The sequence below is a fragment of the Entelurus aequoreus genome, linkage group LG14 (genome assembly GCF_033978785.1).
Source record: "Entelurus aequoreus isolate RoL-2023_Sb linkage group LG14, RoL_Eaeq_v1.1, whole genome shotgun sequence".
NCBI classification, from domain to species: domain Eukaryota; kingdom Metazoa; phylum Chordata; class Actinopteri; order Syngnathiformes; family Syngnathidae; genus Entelurus; species Entelurus aequoreus.
The window spans coordinates 51,048,479-51,071,445 of record NC_084744.1 but is presented as its reverse complement, the minus strand read 5'-3'; the positions used below and the strand labels follow the sequence as shown (position 1 = coordinate 51,071,445).

The 22,967-nt window shown below is 41.3% G+C and overlaps 2 protein-coding genes across 7 annotated transcripts in view; one reads left to right on the top strand and one right to left on the bottom strand.

The window, feature by feature from the left end:
- Positions 1–22,967, top strand: part of LOC133665011 (solute carrier family 22 member 4-like) — a 127,679-nt gene that overhangs the window by 65,260 nt on the left and 39,452 nt on the right. The window lies entirely within an intron of this gene.
- LOC133665432 (organic cation/carnitine transporter 2-like) lies at positions 948–20,676 on the bottom strand. The gene is made up of 10 exons (XM_062070724.1): positions 20,037–20,676; positions 17,577–17,680; positions 9,208–9,362; positions 8,971–9,142; positions 8,763–8,889; positions 8,595–8,683; positions 6,706–6,920; positions 6,422–6,604; positions 6,203–6,338; positions 948–1,172 (listed from the first exon to the last, which is right to left on the bottom strand). The coding sequence occupies exons 1-10, from the start codon at positions 20,424–20,426 to the stop codon at positions 1,079–1,081; spliced, it is 1,665 nt and encodes a 554-aa protein (XP_061926708.1). The 5' UTR covers positions 20,427–20,676; the 3' UTR covers positions 948–1,078.

Genomic DNA, 22,967 nt, shown 5'->3' with positions numbered 1-22,967 from the left:
GTCAGAAACAAACATGGTGAAGCGGCGTTTCACTTTTACATTCCTAAAATCTGGAATAATCTTTCCGGAGATGGTAGACCATACCGTACCATACCAACTTTATTTATAAAGCCCTTTAAAAACAACTACAGTTGGAGAACAAAGGGCTGTACACCACAAAGAAATACAGGCAAAGGACAGACTAAAAAAATAACATTTAAAACAGAAGTAAATTACACATTGAAAAAGCAAATACAAATGATCCTAAAAACAATTTGTTAGATTAAAAAGCAGTTAAAAACAGACCTTAACGACGGCAATGTTCCAGACTAAATACACTTTTTTTTAATTATGTGTATGACAAATTAAAGTATTTAATCTACACACATTGATTTTAATTTGAACTATCATTGTTTTTATGATGATTTTATTAATTTTAATTGTGATTATTTTTATGATTGTTTTATTTTAATTTTTACCTTCTTGTAATTTTCTGTAAATTACTTCTCCTTGTGTACGAATTGTGATCTATAAATGAACTTGTCTTGCCTACTATTGTATAAGAGCCCTCCTCCCAGCTGTAAGGAAATAATGAACTGTCAAAGTTCTCCGTCAGAGTCAGAAACAAACATGGTCTACCCCAGGGCAGCTGTGGCTACGAAAGTAGCTTACCACCACCAGGTGTGAATGAATGATGGGTTTTTAACATGTAAAGCGACTTTGGGTACTTAGAAAAGCGCTATATAAATCCCAGGTATTATTATAAAGTGCCAAACCTGGGATGTTCATTGTGTTTTTATCTGTCTGGAAGATAGAACAGCTTATCAGTCCTGCTGACTCAGCCCGGTTATTGAACACCAGAATTTGTAGTGCGCAATCTTAAAGGAGCGTTGTTGTTTACCGTTATTAGAGGACAGATGTGCCTCGTTGAGCAAATATGTTAACAAAAAAGCCTTTGTGAGGTTTCATCTGTTTTATTTACAGTAATTAAAGACCATTGAGGTATCCATGTATTTCAACATCAAACACAAATGGATTAGCAGATATCAACCTAGTCCAAAATAGCTTTTTAAGCTAGCCTTCGATTCACCTGAAGAGTCTATGCAGTGTCACATTTGGCTTCATGTTGCTTTGCTGGGTGTCCACTTCCACCATTTTCAACACATTTCTTCTTTTTGGGTCCACTGCACAACCTGCAGAGAAACCTTGTTTAAAATGACCACCACCGTGTTTGGAAGCTTTGTTATTGATAGACATGATTTGATTCGCGAACAGACTCGTTCAGGCAAGTGTTAGCCAGTTGAAAAGTATGCAGGCCCACATTGTGATCTGCGCAACGGTCAGGTTGATCGTCGGAGCAACAGATCCATAGTCGTTATCAGGATCTAACGCAGACACAAAATGCCGGAGTGATCGCCACTAATCCAGGGGTAAATTCATATAATTCATACACGTAAAAGCTACTATATTGTCCAGTTGGGCCAGAGACCCATAACAGATCATTTGCCAGTTCACTCTAACTAAAATAAAATGTCTAGTTCACTTCTGCTTTGGAGACTTTCGAATTGTAAGTAATATGCAACTAAATAAATAAATGATAAATGGGTTATACTTGTATAGCGCTTTTCTACCTTCAAGGTACTCAAAGCGCTTTGACAGTATTTCCACATTCACCCATTCACACACTGATGGCGGGAGCTGCCATGCAAGGCGCTAACCAGCAGCCATCAGGAGCAAAGGTGAAGTGTCTTGCCCAAGGACACAACGGACGTGACTAGGATGGTATAAGGTGGGGATTGAACCCCAGTAACCAGCAACCCTCCGATTGGTGGCACAGCCACTCTACCAACTTCGCCACGCCGCCCCAGACTAGAATTAACTAGAATTATTTGATACTTGTTTATAGTAATTGTGCTGTTTTACACTGCAATATTGTTTAATTATTACTACGTCTGTCTAGCTTGTGTGATAATGCATACTTGCCAACCTTGAAACCTCCGATTCCGGGAGGTGGGGGTTGGGGTGGGGTGGGTCGGGGGGGGTCGGGGGGTCGTGGTGTGGTTGGTGGCGTGGTTAAGAGGGGAGGAATATATTTACAGCTAGAATTCACCAACTCGAGTATTTCATATATATATATATATATATATATATATATATATATATATATATATATATATATATATATATATATATATAATATATATATATATATTATATATATATACAGCAATGTTTTGACACTCTTAAACAGGACAATACTGCCATCTACTGGATCCACTGAAATTCAAGTATTTCTTTTGTTTATATGTATAATAAAATAAAATAAAATAAAAAAAAAAATATATATATATATATATATATATATATATATATATATATATATATATATATATATATATATATATATATATATATATATATGAAATACTTGACTTTCAGTGAATTCTGGCTATATATATATATATATATATATATTTATTTTATCATACATATAAATAAAAGAAATACTTGAATTTCAGTGGATCCAGTAGATGGCAGTATTGTTGTTTACGGCAGACAAACTGCATTACGGTAGACTAAAACGTGACTGCTGTTGTTGTGTGTTGTTACCGCGCTGGGAGGACGTTAATGAAACTGCCTAACAATAAACCCACATAAGAAACCAAGAACTCGCCCTCGATCATTCTACAGTTATAACGTGATTGGGCAGGCACGCTGTTTATATCGTGGGAAAGCAGACTTGAAAACAGACTGTCGCCGCTGTCCCCACTCAGGTCCGCATGGAGCTGGCGGGGGCGTGGCCTCCAGCTCCGGCTGAATTCCGGGAGATTTTCGGGAGAAAATTTCTTCCGGGAGGTTTCCGGGAGAGGCACTGAATTCCGGGAGTCTCCCGGAAAATCCGTGAGGGTTGGCAAGTATGTGCTAATGTGTGCTTAGCTGTTTTGTAGCTGCTAGTAGCCAATAGCCAAGCATGTTTACCTTTTGTAAACGACTTTACTAAAATTGAAAAAAACTGTGTGTTTGATGGAGGACTTTTAGATCTTGATTGACTGTCCAGCTTTACACAATTACACACGCTGCAGGACTGCTTGTATCGCACATGATATCACACACAAGTAAACACGCAGCAGGACTGCTTGTATCGCACATGATATCACACATTTTACATGCAAGCACCTTGTTTTTTTGATAATATTGGTTCAATATTCGATATTCGAGCCAGATGAGGTGGTTCGGGCATCTGGTCAGGATGCCACCCGAACGCCTCCCTAGCATACTTGCCAACCTTGAGACATCCGATATCAGGAGGTGGGGGGGGCGTGTTTGGGGTGGGGGGCGTGGCTAAGGGCGTGGTTAAGAGGAGAGTATATTTACAGCTAGAATTCACCAAATCAAGTATTTCATATATATATATATATATATATAATATGTATATATATATATATATATATATTTTTTTTTTTTAAATTTATTTTTTATTTTATTTTATTATACATATAAATAAAATACTTGAATTTCAGTGTTCTGCAGGCTATCCAGTAGATGGCAGTATTGTCCTGTTTAAGAGTGTCACAACATTGCTGTTTACTGCAGACGAACTGCTTTACGGTAGACTAAACGTGACTGCTGTTGTTGTGTGTTGTTACCGCGCTGGGAGGACGCTAATGAAACTGCCTAACAATAAACCCACATAAGAAACCAATAACTCTCTCTCCTTGTTGTGCACTCTACTCTCTAAAAGCCGTAGATGTTATGACGTCATTGGGCAGGCAAGCTGTTTATATTGTGGGAAAGCGGACGTGAGAACGGCTGTCCCCACTCAGGTCCGCATTGAGCTGGAGGGGGCGTGGCCTCCAGCTCCGGCTGAATACCGGGAGTTTGTCGGGAAAAAATCTCTGCCGGGAGGTTGTCGGGAGAGGCGCTGAATACCGGGATTCTCCCGCTAAAAACGGGAGGGTTGGCAAGTATTAAGGCTGCAGCTAATGATTATTTTTCTATCGATTAATCTATAGATTATTTTTTCGATTAATCGGTTAATCTATAGATTATTTTTTCGATTAATCTATAGATTATTTTTCCTTTTGCCGATTATTTTTTTATTCAAAATGAAGATGAAAAAATAAATGTAGGCCCGTTTTTTCAAAAGGCACGGCTTTTATTTACAAAAAAAAAGAAGTATGGCCACTCAGTCAACATTGACAACAACATGACTAAATATTCTGTCAAATGTAAACATTTAAAACTTTTAACATTTAACAAAATTAAAAGTAGCTTATTTGCTTTTTAATGTGCAAATATAAAAGTCAACATCCAGTGCAAATCTTAATATTCTGCAATAGTATAAGCATTTCAAAAGTAAAAGTATTGCTTATTTTGCTTTAAAATGTGCAAAAATAAAGATAAACATCCAATACAAAAAAGCGCAAAACGAAATATTCTGTAACAGTGTAAACATTTCAACAAAATTGAAAGTATTGCTAATTTGCTAAAATGTGCAAAACAATACAAAAAAGTATTCTGGAGCGCTGTAAACATTAAGTATTGCTTTTAAAATGTGCTAAATAAACATCCAGTCCAACACAGTACACAATAACCAATTCTACTCATTCCAGTGAGTGACTAACAGTTGTAATGAAGAAAGGTTAGCATGTCTACATGCTCTGGTTCTTTTCTTGTTTACAATATTCCCAGCAGCTGAAAATAGGCGCTCAGAAGGGGTCGATGTGGCTGGAACTGAGAGGTAATTAGCCTTCACCTCAAGCCAGGACTGCGAGTGAGCTGAGCTGCAGTTTATATTTCTAGAAGGTCAACGGGCTCATAGTGATGTTACTAGTAGTTGACTGGGAGGTGTTTATTATCATTTGGGGAGAGTCCGCTGCCTGATGCTCACCTGCTAAACACCTATCTGCTCCACGCTGAAGCGCTGACTACATGCGCTCTGAATACACACTGCTGACTGGCTGATAAGGCTTCGTGTGTACCAATCAGATGGTTGTGTGGGTGGGACAATGCTGCGTGTGTACCAATCAGATGGTTGTGTGGGTGGGACATTGCTGCGTGTGTACCAATCAGATGGTTGTGTGGGTGGGACAATGCTGCGTGCTGAGACAGAGGCAGAGGAGCGAAGCAGCTTGTTAAGACTTTTGCAGCTAAAGTTAGCTTTAGCTTAGAAACTCGTTCGGTACACCCCCGTGCCGAACCGAAAACCCCGTACCGAAAAGTTCAATACAAAACACGTACCGTTACACCCCTAGCAGATACAAATGACACATTCATGTTTTTGTGTAATGATGACAACGTATGCTCGCGCGGACGATTGACTGGTTGATGGTTTTCTTTTCAAATGTTCGTTCATAGCCGTTGTGCTGCTATGATAGGCCATTTCCGCTCGACACAGTGTGCATACAACAACATTATTAGGCCGTTTATTGAAATACTCCCACACTTTTGACCATTTTTGGCATGCTTTTCCCCCCTCGCTCGCATCGTCTGCTTTGATCGTCTGCTTTGCGGTCCGCCATGACGGTAGTGTGACGTAAATATGCGACGCGTCGACGCACAAAAACGGCGTCGACGTATTTACGTAACCGATGACGTCGACTATGTTGACGCGTCGTTTCAGCCTTAGCAAGTATGCTTCCTAGGGAGGTGTTTAGGGCACGTTCGACCGGGAGGAGGCCACGGGGAAGACCCAGGACACGATATAATAAATGGGTTATACTTGTATAGCGCTTTTCTACCTTCAAGGTACTCAAAGCGCTTTGACAGTATTTCCACATTCACCCATTCACACACACATTCACACACTGATGGCGGGACCTGCCATGCAAGGCGCTAACCAGCAGCCATCAGGAGCAATGGTGAAGTGTCTTGCCCAAGGACACAACGGACGTGACTAGGATGGTAGAAGGTGGGGATTGAACCCCGGTAACCAGCAACCCTCCGATTGCTGGCACGGCCACTCTACCAACTTCGCCACGCCGTCCCTGAAAATGGGAAGACTATGTTTCCCGGCTGGATCCCCAGGGAGGAGCTGGACGAAGTACCTGGGGAAAGGAAAGTCTGGGCTTCCCTGCTTAGGCTGCTGCCCCTGCGACCCGACCTCGGATAAGCGGAAGAAGATGGATGGATGGATGGATATTCGATATAAACATCAGATATAAAAAAGACAAACACTTATATAAATAATTCCCCTTAGAAGAGATTAACTGTGGCCACATACCCCTGACATTCCTGCATCTGGTCCAAAGTTTCCGGAAGGTCCCGATTGAGGGTCTCTGGAAGGAAGAAGTTGACCACAGAGGAGGCTATTGTGAGACTTCCCATGAGGATGTACGGAAGAACCTTGTTATAAGTGCCTGTAAATGACAGAAAAAGCAACAGCACATGAAAAAACCCTAATAAATCGGGCCATGATTCAAGACAGAAAGATGACACGTACCTAAATAGATGACGTAAGGAGCGGTGATGCTGCCAATGCGTGCGGCCGAGGAACACATCCCCATGCCGACGTTCCTGAGCACAGTGGGGTAGATCTCAGCCGTATAGATGTAAACGATGCTGAAGGCCATAGTGAAGCCAAACTTGCCGGCCATTTCTAGAGCTAAAGCCACATATTCAAGATCTAGAAAGGAGAAAGCCAGAGAGTGGGAGGGAACGTTAGTATATGGTTCTTCTTGCTTCGGACTCTGTGGCTGGTTGCGTGCTCGCAATGAGGAGACTTACGAGCGGGAATGAACTGGATGAGCAGGAGAACGCCTCCTCCAATGAATAGAAAGGTGGACAGAAGAGCTCTCCTGGCACATTTCTTCAGGAGCCACGTGGACATGACGTAAGCAGGCACCTCTGTGGTCGCTGACAAGAAGCAGTTCATGAAGGGATTTCCACTGAGGTTGGATGTGTTCAGGGACAATCCGAAATAACCAACGTTTATTGCCATCCTGGTGGGAGAAGAAAGAAAGATTCACTATTTTTTCCTCCTCATTACTAGTATATTTGATATACAGTCGTGGTCAAAAGTTCACACACACTTGTAAAGGACATAATGTCATGGCTGTCTTGAGTTTCCAATCATTTCTACAACTCTTATTTTTTTGTGATAGAGTGATTGGAGCACATACTTGTTGGTCACAAAAAACATTCATGAAGTTTGGTTCTTTTATGAATTTATTATGGGTCTACTGAAAATGTGACCAAATCTGCTGGGTCAAAAGTATACATACAGCAATGTTAATATTTGCTTACATGTCCCTTGGCAAGTTTCACTGCAATAAGGCGCTTTTGGTAGCCATCCACAAGCTTCTGGTTGAATTTTTGACCACTCCTCTTGACAAAATTGATGCAGTTCAGCTAAATTTTTTTTTTTTTTTGGACATGGACTTGTTTCTTCAGCATTGTCCACACGTTTAAGTAAGGACTTTGGGGAGGCCATTCTAAAACCTTAATGTATTGTGGCCAAACAGCTCAATTTTTGTTTCATCTGACCGCAGAACTTTCCTCCAGAAGGTCTTATCTTTGTCCATGTGATGTCAGATGAAACAAAAATTGAGCTGTTTGGCCACAATACCCAGCTATATGCTTGGAGGGGAAAAAAAGGTGAGGTTTTTAATCCCAGGAACACCAGACCTACCGTCAAGCATGGTGGTGGTAGTATTATGCTCTGGGCCGGTTTTGCTGCCAATGGAACTGGTGCTTTACAGAGAGTAAATGGGACAATGAAAAAGGAGGATTACCTCCAAATTCTTCAGGACAACCTAAAATCAGGACTTTGGGAAGGCCATTCTAAAACCTTAATTCTAGCCTGATTTAGCCATTCCTTTACCGCTTTTTGGGTTTTGTTTTTGGTTGTGTTTTTGGGGTCATTGTCCTGTTGGAACACCCAACTGCGCCCAAGACCCAACCTCCAGGCTGATGATTTTAGGTTGCCCTGAAGAATTTGGAGGTAATCCTCCTTTTTCATTGTCCCATTTACTCTCTGTAAAGCACCAGTTCCATTGGCAGCAAAACAGGCCCAGAGCATAATACTACCACCACCATGCTTGACGTTAGTATGGTGTTCCTTGGATGAAAGACCTCACTTTTTCTCCTCCAAACATATTGCTAGGTATTGTGGCCAAACAGCTCAATTTTTGTTTCATCTGACATCACATGGACAAAGATAAGACCTTCTGGAGGAAAGTTATGTGGTCAAATGTCCTGACTTAAACATGTGGACAATGCTGAAAAAACAAGTCCATGTCAGAAAACCAACAAATTTAGCTGAACTGCACCACTTTTGTCAAGAGGAGTGGTCAAAAATGAAACCAGAAGCTTGTGGATGGCTACCAAAAGTGGCTTATTGCAGTGAAACTTGCCAAGGGACATGTAAGCAAATATTAACATTGCTGTATGTATACTTTTGACCCAGCACATTTGCTCACATTTTCAGTAGACCCATAATAAATTCATAATAGAACCAAACTTCATGAATGTTTTTTGTGACCAACAAGTATGTGCTCCAATCACTCTATCACAAAAAAATAAGAGTTGTAGAAATGATTGGAAACTCGAGACAGCCATGACAATATGTTCTTTACAAGTGTATGTAAACTTTTAACCACGACTGTACCACTCACCACAAAACAAGACACATGAGCGTGATGCATCGTAGGTTCTTCGATCGAAGAACGTCCAGCATGGTGTACGTCTTGCCTGGATGTAGCGACTGCAGCTCAAACGGGAAACGAGATCATACAACATCAACCAGCGTGGACCGCTACAACGTGGGAACGTGGGGACTCCACCTCAGATCTTCTGAAGATAACAAGCGGCGGCTCAACCCCGTTCCTCCGTGCGGCGTCTCTTACGATGGCCTCGGCCTCTGCCATGCGTCCCTGAGTGATCAGCCACCGAGGGGACTCTGGGATGAACCTTGAGACAACAATTTAATGTTCGGTGATGGCAATTTAGATTAGATGTCCTTTAAATAAACCCTAAATAAGTGTGGCATACCACCACAGAGGGATGTAGACCACAGTAGTAGCAGATAGAACAGCCAGCAAGGTTCTCCACTCTCTGATGCCATACGCAATCCATGGCAGCGTCATGTAGCCTATGCAGTAGAAGAGGAACGCCCCGAGAGTCGTGAAGACCACGCGCAGAGTCTTGGTCAACATCTCTGTGCCTGTACAGGTTAACGATTGATGGTGAAGCGCTCAAGCACACTGATATAGAAAAACGCAACCCAACCTAGAACGAATGCAGAGATATAGATGGAGATCTGTGAGGCGCCGACGAAGAGGAACGTAATGCAGAACATCCTCCATGATTGGGAAAAGGACTGCAAAATGATCGAGATGCACTGAGCTGCCAGAGAGATGAAGACAATCTTCTTACGCCCGAATCTGTAGAACAAAGGGATGCAGGATCATTTTATTTTCAAGCCGATGCCAATACAGATAACTTCCTGCTTCTCAAGACTGATACAATATAATACGATAACTTATTTATAAAGTTAAAGGCCTACTGAAACCCACTACTACTGACCACGCAGTCTGATAGTTTATATATCAATGATGAAAATCTCCGGGTTAACTTATAAAGTGCAATTTAAAATTTCCCGCTAAACTTCCGGTTGAAAACGTCTTTGGATGATGACGTATGCGTGTGACGTAACCAGTGAAACAGAAGTATCGGTACCCCATTGAATACAATACAAAATAACTCTGTTTTCATCTCATAATTCCACAGTATTCTGGACATCTGTGTTGGTGAACCTTTTGCAATTTGTTTAATGAACAATGAAGACTGCAAAGAAGAATGTTGTAGGTGGGATCGGTGTATTAGCGGCGGACAGCAACACAACCAGGAAGACTTTGACTCGGATAGCAGACGCGCTAGCCGACGCTAGCCACCGACCGCACGGATGATCGTGGTGAAGTCCTTAATACTTCCGTCGATCGCTGGAACGCAGGTGAGCACGGGTGTTGATGAGCAGCTGAGGGCTGGCTGGCGTAGGTGGAGCGCTAATGTTTTTATCATAGCTCTGTGAGGTCCCGTTACTAAGTTAGCTTCAATGGCGTCGTTAGCAACAGCATTATTAACCTTCGCCAGGCTGGAAAGCATTAACCGTGTATTTACATGTCCATGGTTTAATAGTATTGTTGATCTTCTGTCTATCCTTCCAGTCAGGGATTTATTTATTTTGTTTCTATATGCAGTTAAGCATGATGCTATCACAGACGTGCTAGCCGCCAAACTCACCTTAACTTCCTCCGTCTCCGGGCCGCCAACAGCATCTGTGATCGGGTGAAGTCCTTCGTCGCACCGTCGATCGCTGGAACGCAGGTGAGCACGGGTGTTGATGAGCAGATGAGGGCTGGCTGGCGTAGGTGGAGAGCTAATGTTTTTAGCATAGCTCTATGAGGTCCGGTTGCTAAGTTAGCTTCAATGGCGTCGTTAGCAACAGCATTGTTAACCTTCGCCAGGCTGGAAACCTGTCCATGGTTTAATAGTATTGTTGATTTTCTATCTATCCTTCCAGTCAGGGGTTTATTTCTTTTGTTTCTATATGCAGTTAAGCACGATGCTATCGCGTTAGCTCGTAGCTAAAGTGCTTCACCGATGTATTGTCGTGGAGATAAAAGTCACTGTGAATGTCCATTTCGCGTTCTCGACTCTTTTTCAAGAGGATATAGTATCCGAGGTGGTTTAAAATACAAATCCGTGATCCACAATAGAAAAAGGAGAGAGTCTGGAATCCAATGAGCCCTTGTACCTAAGTTAAGGTCAGAGCGAAAAAAGATATGTCTTGCACTGCATTCTAGTCTGTCACTCTAACGTTCCTCATCCACAAATCTTTCATCCTGGCTCAAATTAATGGGGTAATTGTCGCTTTCTCAGTCCGAATCGCTCTAGCTGCATTGAAAACAATAGGAAAATATGAGGAGGTGAACAACTGACTACGTCACGCTGCTTCCGGTACAGGCAAGGCTTTTTTTTATCAGAGACCAAAAGTTGCGAACTTTATCGTCGTTGTTGTCTACTAAATCCTTTCAGCAAAAATATGGCAGTATCGCGAAATGATCAAGTATGACACATAGAATGGATCTGCTATCCCCGTTTAAATAAATAAAAATTCATTCCAGTAGGCCTTTAAAGTACCACTGATAGTCACACACACACTAGGTGTGGTGAAATTATTCTCTGCATTTGACCCATCCCCTGGGAGTTGAGGGGAGCAGTGAGCAGCAGCGGTGGCCGCGCTCAGGAATCCAATTGGTCCGGCCCGGCTGCACCAAATGATAATATATATACATTTAATAAAGTCAAATACAAATAAGGCAACAAGAGAAGTATTCTACACTTCTCTTTTGTAAAGTAAATCTGAACAGCCGATATGGGCATCTACATCAACTACGTATATGATTTGCCTGAGAAGCTGGACAGGACATAAAAAAAAAAAGAAAAGAAAAAAAAAAAGGAATCAAATTGGTGATTTAACCAATTCCAACCCTTGATGCTGAGTGCTAAGCAAGGAGGTAACGGGTCCCCTTTTTATAGTCTTTGGTATGACTCAACCGGGGTTTGAGCTCACAACCTGCCAATCTCAGGGCGAACACTAACCACAAGGCCACTGAGCAGGCTTTATATTTTATGTTTATATGTATAACTATATTTTTTCTAAATGTATGCTTTACTTTGGGACAAAGCAGAGATCTTCAAAGGCTTTCAAAACGCAATGTTGGTGTTTCAGGTGGCTGATAAGGTTTGATGTGTTGAAGCTCATTGTATTCTTACCCTCCTCGCTGGATGTTTGCGGACCATTTTGTGCAAATAGCAGGCGAAAAGTCGTCTTCTGAAACAGTGTAGAAGTCCCATGCGATCGACGCCATGTTTGCTTACGATGAGCTCAGAGGAAGTTTACGACAGGCCGTGGAAAATGTGTGCTAGCCCAACGAAAGCACATCATGGTAATCCCGCTTCATTGGAGCGTTTTTTGGTGGGGTTGTTTTTGGTTGTCAGAGTAAATTTTTTTAAGGTGTATATGTTCAGTACATTCAGGACATGCTATATTGCTAGGCGCTAACATGCTAGTTATTAGCATTTTAAAATTTGAGCTAATTTACTTACAAAACCTAAAACCGGTGAGGTTGGCACGTTGTGTAAATCCCGAATAAAAACAGAATAAAATCATGCCATGCAAGGCACTAACTACAACCCATCAAGAGCAGAGGTGAAGTGAAAGAACAAAGAATATACATTATTAACGAAAAAACACAAGTACAATAATAATAATAATAGTAATAATACAATTAAATAACAATAGCAATATAAAAAAACAATCAAATTCAGGTTTTGCATTTTAAGCTTTTTATATTAAATTTTTTACGTTTTACACTTATTTTACCACCGTAGGGCGTGTGCTTTTTGTGTAAAGCATTACATTTGATAAAATGTTTGTTAATTACAAAACCTAAAACCAGTGAAGTTGGCACGTTGTGTAAATGGTAAATAAAAACAGAATACAATGATTTGCAAATCCTTTTCAACCTATATTCAATTGAATAGACTGCAAAGACAAGATACTTAATGTTCAAACTGGTAAACTTTGTTATTTTTTGCAAATATTAGCTCATTTGGAATTTGATGCCTGCAACACATTTCAAAAAAGCTGGCACAAGTGGCAAAAAAGACTGAGAAAGTTGAGGAATGCTCATCAAACACTTATTTGGAACATCCCACAGGTGAACAGGCTAATTGGGAACAGGTGGGTGCCATGATTGGGTATAAAAGCAGCTTCCATGAAATGCTCAGTCATTCACAAACAAGGATGGGGCGAGGGTCACCACTTTGTGAACAAATGCGTGAGCAAATTGTCCAACAGTTTAAGAACATTTCTCAACGAGCTATTGCAAGGAATTTAGGGATTTCACTATCTACGGTCCGTAATATCATCAAAAGGTTCAGAGAATCTGGAGAAATCACTGCACGTAAGCGGCAATGCCCGTGACCTTCGATCCCTCAGGCGGTACTGCATCAAAAACCGACATCAGTGTGTAAAGGATATCACCATATGGGCTCAGGAACACTTCAGAAAACCCCTGTCAGTATCTACAGTTTGTCGCTACATCTGTAAGTGCAAGTTAAAACAGTACTATGCAAAGTGTAAACCATTTATCAACAACACCCAGAAACTCTTCCGGCTTCGCTGGGCTCGAGCTCATCTAAGATGGACTGATGCAAAGTGTTCTGTGGTCTGACGAGTCCACGTTTCAAATTGTTTTTGGAAACTGTGGACGTCGTGTCCTCCGGAACAAAGAGGAAAAGAACCATCCGGATTGTTACAGGCGCAAAGTTCAAAAGCCAACATCTGTGATGGTATGGGGGTGTATTAGTGCCCAAGGCATGGGTAAAGGATTTGCAAATCATTGTATTCTGTTTTTATTTACGATTTACACAACATGCCAGCTTCACTGGTTTTACATAAAAATTAAAAATACACACTAGACAGGGTGTAGAAACATTATAGAATTAAACTCGCCACTTTTGGTATTTCCTCTCATCTGCTAATGTGTTAGCATGCTAATGTTTTATGGTTGCATTTTTGCTACTTGTACTTGTATAAACCTAAAAATCATGGATTTTGATACTTTGCGCCGTTTTAAAAGTGTTCTAACTTCTCGGATATTAGCATGCTAATAGTAGCATGCTTACGTTTTATGCCAGCATTTTTGCAATTGTTATTCATATAAAGCTAATTTGGTACTTGGCGCTATATTAGAATATTGCCAACTTTTCCTGTGTCGTCACGCTAATGTTAGTACCGTATTTTTCGGAGTATAAGTCGCTCTGGATTATAAGTCGCACCGGCCGAAAAAAACATATATAAGTCGCACTGGAGTATAAGTCGCATTTTTTGGGGGAAATTTATTTGATAAAACCCAACACCAAGAATAGACATTTGAAAGGCAATTTAAAATAAATAAAGAATAGTGAGAAACAGGCTGAATAAGTGTACGTTATATGAGGCATAAATAACCAACTGAGAACGTGCCTGGTATGTTAACGTAACATATTATGGTAAGAGTCATTCAAATAACTTTAACATATAGAACATGCTATACGTTTACCAAACAATCTGTCACTCCTAATCGCTAAATCCCATGAAATCTTATACGTCTAGTCTCTTACGTGAAGGAGCTAAATAATATTATTTGATATTTTACGGTAATGTGTTAATAATTTCACACACAAGTCGCTCCTGAGTATAAGTCGCACCCCCGGCCAAACTATGAAAAAAAACTGCGACTTTAGGCAGAAAAATACGGTATTTAAAAATATAAATAGCAAATAACCTGAAAGTTTTATCATCATTCGGCAAATGGTCAGTGACTTTGGCCATGATGTTTTTCATATCTCACACAATTGTGCTTGTCAGTCCCCTAAAAGTGTGTACAATTTCCTGGCAATTAGGCTAAAGTTCCAGTGACTCATTTCTATGTATTGTAGATTTTAGCTGTTGTAGAAATATCAAATCAATTGAAATTATCATAAATTCAAACTTTGGAGTTAAATGATAAATGGGTTATACTTGTATAGCGCTTTTCTACCTTCAAGGTACTCAAAGCGCTTTGACACTATTTCCACATTTACCCATTCACACACACATTCACACACTGATGGCGGGAGCTGCCATGCAAGGCGCTAACCAGCAGCCATCAGAGGCAAAGGGTGAAGTGTCTTGCCCAAGGACACAACGGACGTGACTAGGAAGGTAGAAGGTGGGAATTGAACGCCAGTAACCAGCAACACTCCGATTGCTGGCACAGCCACTCTACCAACTTCGCCACGCCGTCCCTTAGTTAAATGAAAAAAGCCACCATGTGGAGCATTTGTCATAAAAAATGATAGCACTGCAACATGGCAAATGTTTACCAGTTACAATATGGGCGTCCTTGGGTTTTTATTGTACGGTACATAATGTATGCAGTATAGGAGGACACATGTATAATGCAAGGCTGCGTGGCTTTTGAACCCTCCCTTATCTCCCTTACTGCGTGCAGCTGGCCACAATCCTGGCTTGTTGCTTTTACCTCACATGTTGGAAGGGGCGGGGGTTACAGCTGTAAAAGAGCTACACAGTTGAGAACAAACGTGAACGTCCTCAGTGAGCCCTTTAAAAATTAGAGTCTCATGAGTCTATTGCGTTGCTGCAGCCTCAGACGTTGCCATTAAAACAATTTCAAACAATAACCCCGAACAGGAAGCTGCACTAGTTGTCCAGGCAGGTCCACCGAGACCAAAGTCTGAGGCATTGTTGAGCACCAAAAAATTGAATAAATTACCGTATTTTCCGGACCATAGGACGGACCGGATTACAAAGCGCACTGCTGATGTATGGTCTATTTTTGATCTTTTTTCATATGTAAAGTGCACTGGATTATAGGGCGCATTAAAGGAGTCATATTATTTTTATATTTTTTTAAATTATATAACACTTCCTTGTGGTCTACATAACATGTACCGTATTTTTCTGACTATATTTCGCAGTTTTTTTCATAGGGGGTGCGACTTATGTGTGAAATTATTAACACATTACCGTAAAATATCAAATAATATTATTTAGCTCCTTCACGTAAGAGACTAGACGTATAAGATTTCATGGGATTTAGCGATTAGGAGTGACAGATTGTTTGGTAAACGTATAGCATGTTCTATATGTTATAGTTATTTGAATGACTCTTACCATAATATGTTACGTTAACATACCAGGCACGTTCTCAGTTGGTTATTTATGCCTCATATAACGTACACTTATTCAGCCTGTTGTTCACTATTCTTTATTTATTTAAAAATGTCTATACTTGGTCTTGGGTTTTTGTCAAATAAATGTCCCCAAAATATGTGACTTATACTCCAGTGCGACTTATATATGTTTTTTTCCTTCTTTATTATGCATTTTCGGCCGGTGCGACTTATAGTCCGAAAAATATAGTCAAAATGTTGCATAGATTATGTTTTACAGATCATCTTCAAGTCGCTTTCTGACAGTCGCTTCCGGATGCGCCGTTTTGTGGGCGGTCTTATTTACGTGGCTCACCTTCGGCAGCGTCTTCTCCCCGTCATCTTTGTTGTAGCGGTGTAGCGTGCAAGGACGGGAGTGGAAGAAGTGTCAAAAGATGGAGCTAACTGTTTTAATGACATTCAGACTTTACTTCAATCAATAACGGAGCAGCATCTTCTCATCCGGAAACAACAACACCGGAAATGTGTCCCGTGAAAAAACGTCCGACCGTAACTTTATAATAACTAAAGTTCCTTGGGTGAATAATATAAATTCACTACACTAGTATGTTTTAGCGCTTTCATGGCAAGTTTACTGACAGATATAAGTAAGAACGTTACACCACTTTATATTAGAAATGGCAACAGCGGAGAATGAATGTTCCATAACAAGAAGATAGAGAAAAAAAAGATAATTATCGACAACGGTGTTAGCACGGACTACAAAGGCGGACGTGCGCAATTTTTCTGAATTCATGCAGATCCCAAATACAGATCAGCGGGTACCAGAAGGTAAGAAAAGTAACTTTTGCATAATATTGCGAAACAAAACGGCAGATATGTGTTACCTTATACACACCATAATAATAGTCGTATGTTGAAGCACAGTACAATCCATCAAGCGGTGCGGCTTCATAGCTTACCAAAGTCGTACTAAAACATTTTGATACATTTTTGAGCGCCGTGTGTAATGTTCTATATTTTCAATGGAACACATCAAATGTTGGTGTTGTTTACTTGAGTCATATTGCCATCATAGTGCATTCTACACGTATCTCTTATATTTGATTGCGATCTACTGGTCACACTTATCATTACACCATGTACCAAATTGCTTCGAGGTCGGTAAGCAAAACCAGAATTATTCCGTACATTAGGCGCACTGGGTTATAAGGCGCATTGTCGAGTTTTGAGAAAAAAATGTTTTATTTTAAGTGCGCCTTATAGTCCGGAAAATACGATAACGTGGAAAAAAACTACAACTCCGTCAGAAATGTAGTTCTCCATCCATCCATTTTCTACCGCTTATTCCCTTCAATTAGCTTGTTCACCTGTGGGATGTTCCAAAAAAGTGTTTGATGAGCATTCCTCAACTTCTCAGTCTTTTTTGCCACTTGTGCCAGCTTTGTTTAAACAGGCTCCAGCACCTCCGCGAACCCTTGAGGGACAAGTGGTGGAAATTGGATGTATGCTGTAAAAAACAACCAAATTTTGTTTTTTTTTTACTGTAAAACTTACTGATTAAAAATATATACAATTATTAAACATTTGTGTGTATATATACATATTTTATTCACAAGCGGCCCTCTAAGGGCAGCCATAACTGTGATGAAAACCAGTTTGATACCCCTGCTCAATGTGGATTTTTTTTCATTGTTGTATATCTGCTGATTTTAGCAGAGGTTGAACTCTAACAGCAGATGGCGCTGATGCACCATGTTGTTGCAACAGGTCCCAGTCCAAGTCCCTGAATAAAGATTGATTTCCTCCAGGAGAGCATTTTCTTTCAGGCTGTTTAAAAAAAAGAGCATTGGTTGTTGGGAAGGAAGTACCTGTCAGAAAGCTGACCCGAGATCAGCGAGCCCAGGAGGTATCCCACAAAGAGAGTGGAGGATGCAAAGGGAACTTTCCACTGGTCGTCACAGACCAGGTCCCACTGCAAAGAGACACGTACAAAGTGACTTTAGCCGTGGTTAAGAATGCGGGATGCTCACACTGGGCCCCATTCAGCAACCCTTCTTAAGAACAAATTTTGTTCTTTGGCCCACTTACGAAGTTTGTCAGGAGATTTTTGTATTCACCAATGTTTTCTTAGCTGGGATTTGTTCGTAGGTTAGAACAAAATGTACAAGTGCTCCAGAGCACTCTTAGGGTGGCCTATTTGTTCTTAAGTGTGACAAGTTCCCTTACTTCTATTGTCTAATGTTACATTAATATCATAGATATATAGATAGATAGATATAAGACAGACAGACATATAGCAAAATGAGCAATATATAGACATTTCAAAATACTATGTGCGTACACGCACGCACAAACGCACCCATACAATCATCAATTACCCGGGGCGTTGATTTAGTGATTGTTGACTCTTTAAAAGACTCAACACTAGGGGTGTAGCGGTACACAACAATTTCAGTTCGGTACGTACCTCGGTTTAGAGGTCACGGTTCGGTTCATTTTCGGTACAGTAAGAAAACAACAAAATATAAATGTTTTGGTTATTTATTTACCAAATTTGTAAACAATGGCATAACATACATACACACACAGCGTCCATTGCCAGAGTTAATGTGGTCAACATATATAAAATAAAAACTAAATAAGATAAGACTCAGAATGGTTTCTTAACAAAACCTTTCTACATATAAAATGCTTTTTTTGATTGATTGATTGATTGAGACTTTTATTAGTAGATTGCACAGTACAGTACATATTCCGTACAATTGACCACTAAATTGTAACGCCCGAATAAGTTTTTCAACTTGTTTAAGTCGGGGTCCACGTTATTCAACATTAAACTGCCTCAAGTTGTTGCTCAGATTAAATACAATGACAAAACTTTTCTTCTACATATAAAAAGTGCAACATTAAACAGTTTCAAGTCAACTCAGCCTCAGATTAACTTTTCTTTTCCGCCCCCCAGCCGAGCTAACTTGGCAGTAAGAGGATATATGGGCTTATTGATCTTCCACCATAGAAGTGGGTCAAAATCTAGTTTTTAATGCAATATGGACTTAAATCTTCTGCTATAAAAACATTTGTTATAGCTTTAGCCCTGTGTTGCACCTTTCCTGCTTCCGGCTCCCAGACCGTAGTCGAGGAGCGCAGGGGAGACACTTCTCCAGGGCCGATGTATTCTCAGGGGCAACACCTTTCACTCTACCCGGCAGTGGGTCTCCACAGCTCCGGACACCAGGGTAAATGACGAGTCCGGCGATTAGTTGCAAATCGTGGCTTTATTGAGGTCTTGCACACAGCCAATCCAACAAAACATTAGCCACTCCCCGCACTCTCGCCCACACACTCACATACGTCACTCACCTCACATGCTGTCACATATTAAAGGGCCACACACACATACGCTACTCTCATAACACCTGCCTGACTCGCCGAGGAGAGGCTGCTTGAATGCGGTGGTGACGCTTCAAATGGGTTAGCATGTTTGACGTGCAGCTGCTGAACAATGTCGGCAAACCTCCGTCCTCCATTGTTGTATCGCGCAGCCAAAGTGTTCCCAAACGGGAGATCTTAACGAGGCAGGAGGATCTTCCAGCTCTGGCTTTTGCATGTTGTCCTAGCCCGGTCATTGCTAGCATGCCGTGTGTTGTGCCTCGGTGCATTGTTTACACAACGTGCGGTACACTACTTAATATGTCCGTGTGGAAACTCGATCGGTACACTTCCGAACCGAACCGAAACCCCCGTACCGAAACGGTCCAATACAAATACACGTATTGTTACACCCCTACTCAACTCACACAATGGCAATGCTTTTGCTGCTACTGCAAGATGCCGCAGATCGTGCTGGGGAGGGAGCGCATATTTCACGTAGACCTATTTGCCTGAAGTGACGAATATTTATTTGAACGCTTCAGACTACCTCAGCAGTCCCCCCTTTCTTAAACTTACGTTTTGACATTATGTATTTTCCCCGCGGGATAATACGAATTTCTCTTCTGTAATCTGTTTGTGTTTTCTCCGTGTGTTTGATGTTCGGCTTTTCTGCCGGAATCGTATATGGTGAATTAAGGGCGTTTACTTATGTCAATTACATAATTAAGGCTGTTTACATATGCATATTATGGAAATAAGGGCGTGTTTATATGCAAATTATGATAGACAAGCACGCGCTAACCATTTGGCATTCAGCAACTTAAGAACAGCAAGTGGGAACAATTGGGCCGTTTAGGAACACGTCATGAATTTTAATGGTCTCCTCTTAGGAAATCACTTGGGAAGAAAGATAAGAGGAAAAGTTAGGAACTTATTGCTGAATGGAGCCCACTGACCTCGGTGACGATGTTGGCCTGGTAGATGTCTTTGCTGTAGCTCCATCCGTCCAAGCAGCCCTCCTGTTCCAGCCCCGTCAGGTTCACGTCCCTCCCCGGAGCGAGACCCTGTTCCGAGAGGTTCCTGATCACGTCCAGCTTGTAGCGCCTGCACTGGCTGTGCGCCTGGTGGCCGTCCGCAAGCGTGACCGGGATGATGGCCTCCCGCCACGCCGCCGTGAGGTTGACCTCCGGGATGAGGCAGCGGTGCTCGGGGGACGCCCCGATAAACACGATGTAGAACCCGTTGAATCCGGTCGAGACAAAAACGGTGTTGAGGAGGAAGAACGTGGTCCAGAAGTACGGACCAGTCTGCCCCAGGAAGGCTGTGTCGTCGTCATAGTCGCCCATGTTCTCTCTTGGGAGGCTGGGGTTCGTCTCGTGGTCTAGACTAGAGTGCTGAGCTCTCGCTTTGTGGGGCGGCACTGAGCGCGACCCTCAGTGGGCCAGTGAAACCCAGCATTAAGCCCCCCTTTCAAGGCGAACCCACTCTCAAAACACAATCAGAGCTCATGAGACAAGACGAGCAAGTGATTTACCCGCTCACATGTCCTCCACCGCTTGATGTGATTTACTCATGATCACTTTAAAAAGTCTGCCCTGCCCCCGCACCACTAGCACAGCATCGGGCGACTATTTGCTCTAAACAACATTCCTCACTTTTAAATACCCTCAAGAAGCGCACGTGCTTGTACTCTAAATGTTGCTAAGTAGCATTAAGGCTCCTAAAAGGGCGTTTGTGTTTGAAGTCCCCGCCCTGACTTTTGCCCAATTCCTGCTGCATTGTTAGCACCAACCAATATTGTGCTAAAGTTTCAGAATGTAAACACTAGTGAATGTGAAGTGAAGTGAAGTGAATTATATTTATACAGCGCTTTTCTCTAGTGACTCAAATAGCTTTACATAGTGAAACCCAATATCTAAGTTACATTTAAACCAGTGTGGGTGGCACTGGGAGCAGGTGGGTAAAGTGTCTTGCCCAAGGACACAATGGCAGCGACTAGGATGGCGGAAGTGGGGATCGAACCTGGAACCCTCAAGTTGCTGGCACGGCCACTCTACCAACCGAGCTATACCGCCCCACTAACACTTGAAGATGCTACTGAATATAACAAAAACACAATGAATGAAATGAGTTTATTTCGGTCATATAACCCGGAGTTTTTCAACCCTTTCTGAGCCAAGGCACATTTTTTTTCATTGAAAAAATTCCGAGGCACACCACCAGCAGAAAACATTTAAAAATGAAACTCAGTAGCCGATATTGACGATAAAACGTCGTTCTCGCAATTGTTGGATATGAATTCAAACCATAACCAACCATGCATCGCTATAGCTCTTGTCTCAAGTAGGTGTATTGTCACCACCTGTCACATCACGGCGTGACTTATTTTGAGTTTTTTGGTGTTTTCCCATGTGTAGTGTTTTAGTTCTTGTCTTGTGTTCCTATTTTGGTGGCTTATCCTGTTTTGTTGGTATTTTCCTGTAGCAGTTTCATGTCTTCCGTGTACGCTATTCCCCCGCACCTGCTTTGTTTTCGCAATCAAGACTATTTAAGTTGTGCGGACGCTATCCTTCTTTGTGGGGACATTGTTGATTGTCATGTCATGTACGAATGTACTTTGTGGACTCCGTCTCTGCTCCACACGCTGTAAGTCTTTGCTGTCGTCCAGCATTCCGTTTTTGTTTACTTTGCAGCCAGTTCAGTTTTAGTTTCGTTTTGCATAGCCTTTCCTAAGCTTCAATGCCTTTTCTTAGCAGCACTTAGCGGCACTCGCCTTTTGGTTTAAGTGTTAGATACGTTTTTACCTATGCTTCTCGCATATTGTGATCGCGAAAAAAAACATGTTCCCGACATCTACAAAGCAATTAGCTACCTGCTGCCACCTACTGATATGGAAGAATATTACACGGTTCAGTGTTTCCCATAAACTGCCAAGATACCTGTGGCGGTGGGGGCGTGGCGATGGGCGTGGTCACCATGACATCATCAAGTAATTTGCATAATTTACTACAATGATATGATTTTCTCTAAAAAGGCTAAAAAAATGTATACTTACTAATTAATAATAACAGTTTTGTTTTAAACGTCCATCCATCCATCCATCCATCCATTTTACAATATAATTACAACACTTTATGTACATATTTATATACAGATTTGAACAATAAGTTATTCACTGAAATATATTTATTAATTGTGGTTCTTACAAAAAATATATCTTATAAAATATAAAAGCTAAAATGTCTCTTAAAGCTCTGCCCCTTTAATTAGTGCATACTAAATAATTTAACTTTAGCCTACTACTACAACCATATTATTTACCAGCAACATAAAGTGAAACAGAGGCAGAGGTGTCCTGCCACAGTCAGTAACAAATAAACAGAAAACAGTAGTGGTCAAATACAAATAAGGCAACAACAGAAGTATCCTACACTTCTCTTTTGTAAAGTAAATCTGAACAGCCTATATGGGCATCTACATCAACTATATGATTTGCCTGAGAAGCTGGACAGGACAAAAAACAAAATATATATATTTTTTATTTATTTTGTATTTGTGGCGGACGTAATTCTTTCGTGGCGGGCCGCCACAAATAAATGAATGTGTGGGAAACACTGCGGTTACTCTGCCGAGCTCTCGACAGCACAGACACTCAACAACGGCACATTTGCGGATTATAATTACTGGTTTGCAAAACATATTTTTAAACCAATTAGGTGAAATGACATAGTCTCCCACGGCACACCAGACTGTATCTCACGGCACACTTGTGAGCCGCGGGACAGTGGTTGAAAAACACTGATATAATCAACCATTTTGTGTGATCAATTTAACAGCACAGATTATACATATTAGCAATCATACACATACACACACAAAAAGAAAAA

Bases quoted from the DNA above. Each gene is read 5' to 3' on its own strand.
- LOC133665432 (XM_062070724.1), bottom strand. From the start codon at position 20,426: ATGGGCGACTATGACGACGACACAGCCTTCCTGGGGCAGACTGGTCCG. The intron at 9,363-17,576 runs GTACTTCCTTCC...TTTGTTCTACAG, and splicing joins TCGGGTCAGCTTTCTGACAG to ATTCGGGCGTAAGAAGATTG. The intron at 6,339-6,421 runs GTACGTGTCATC...TGTCATTTACAG, and splicing joins TCCTTACGTCATCTATTTAG to GCACTTATAACAAGGTTCTT.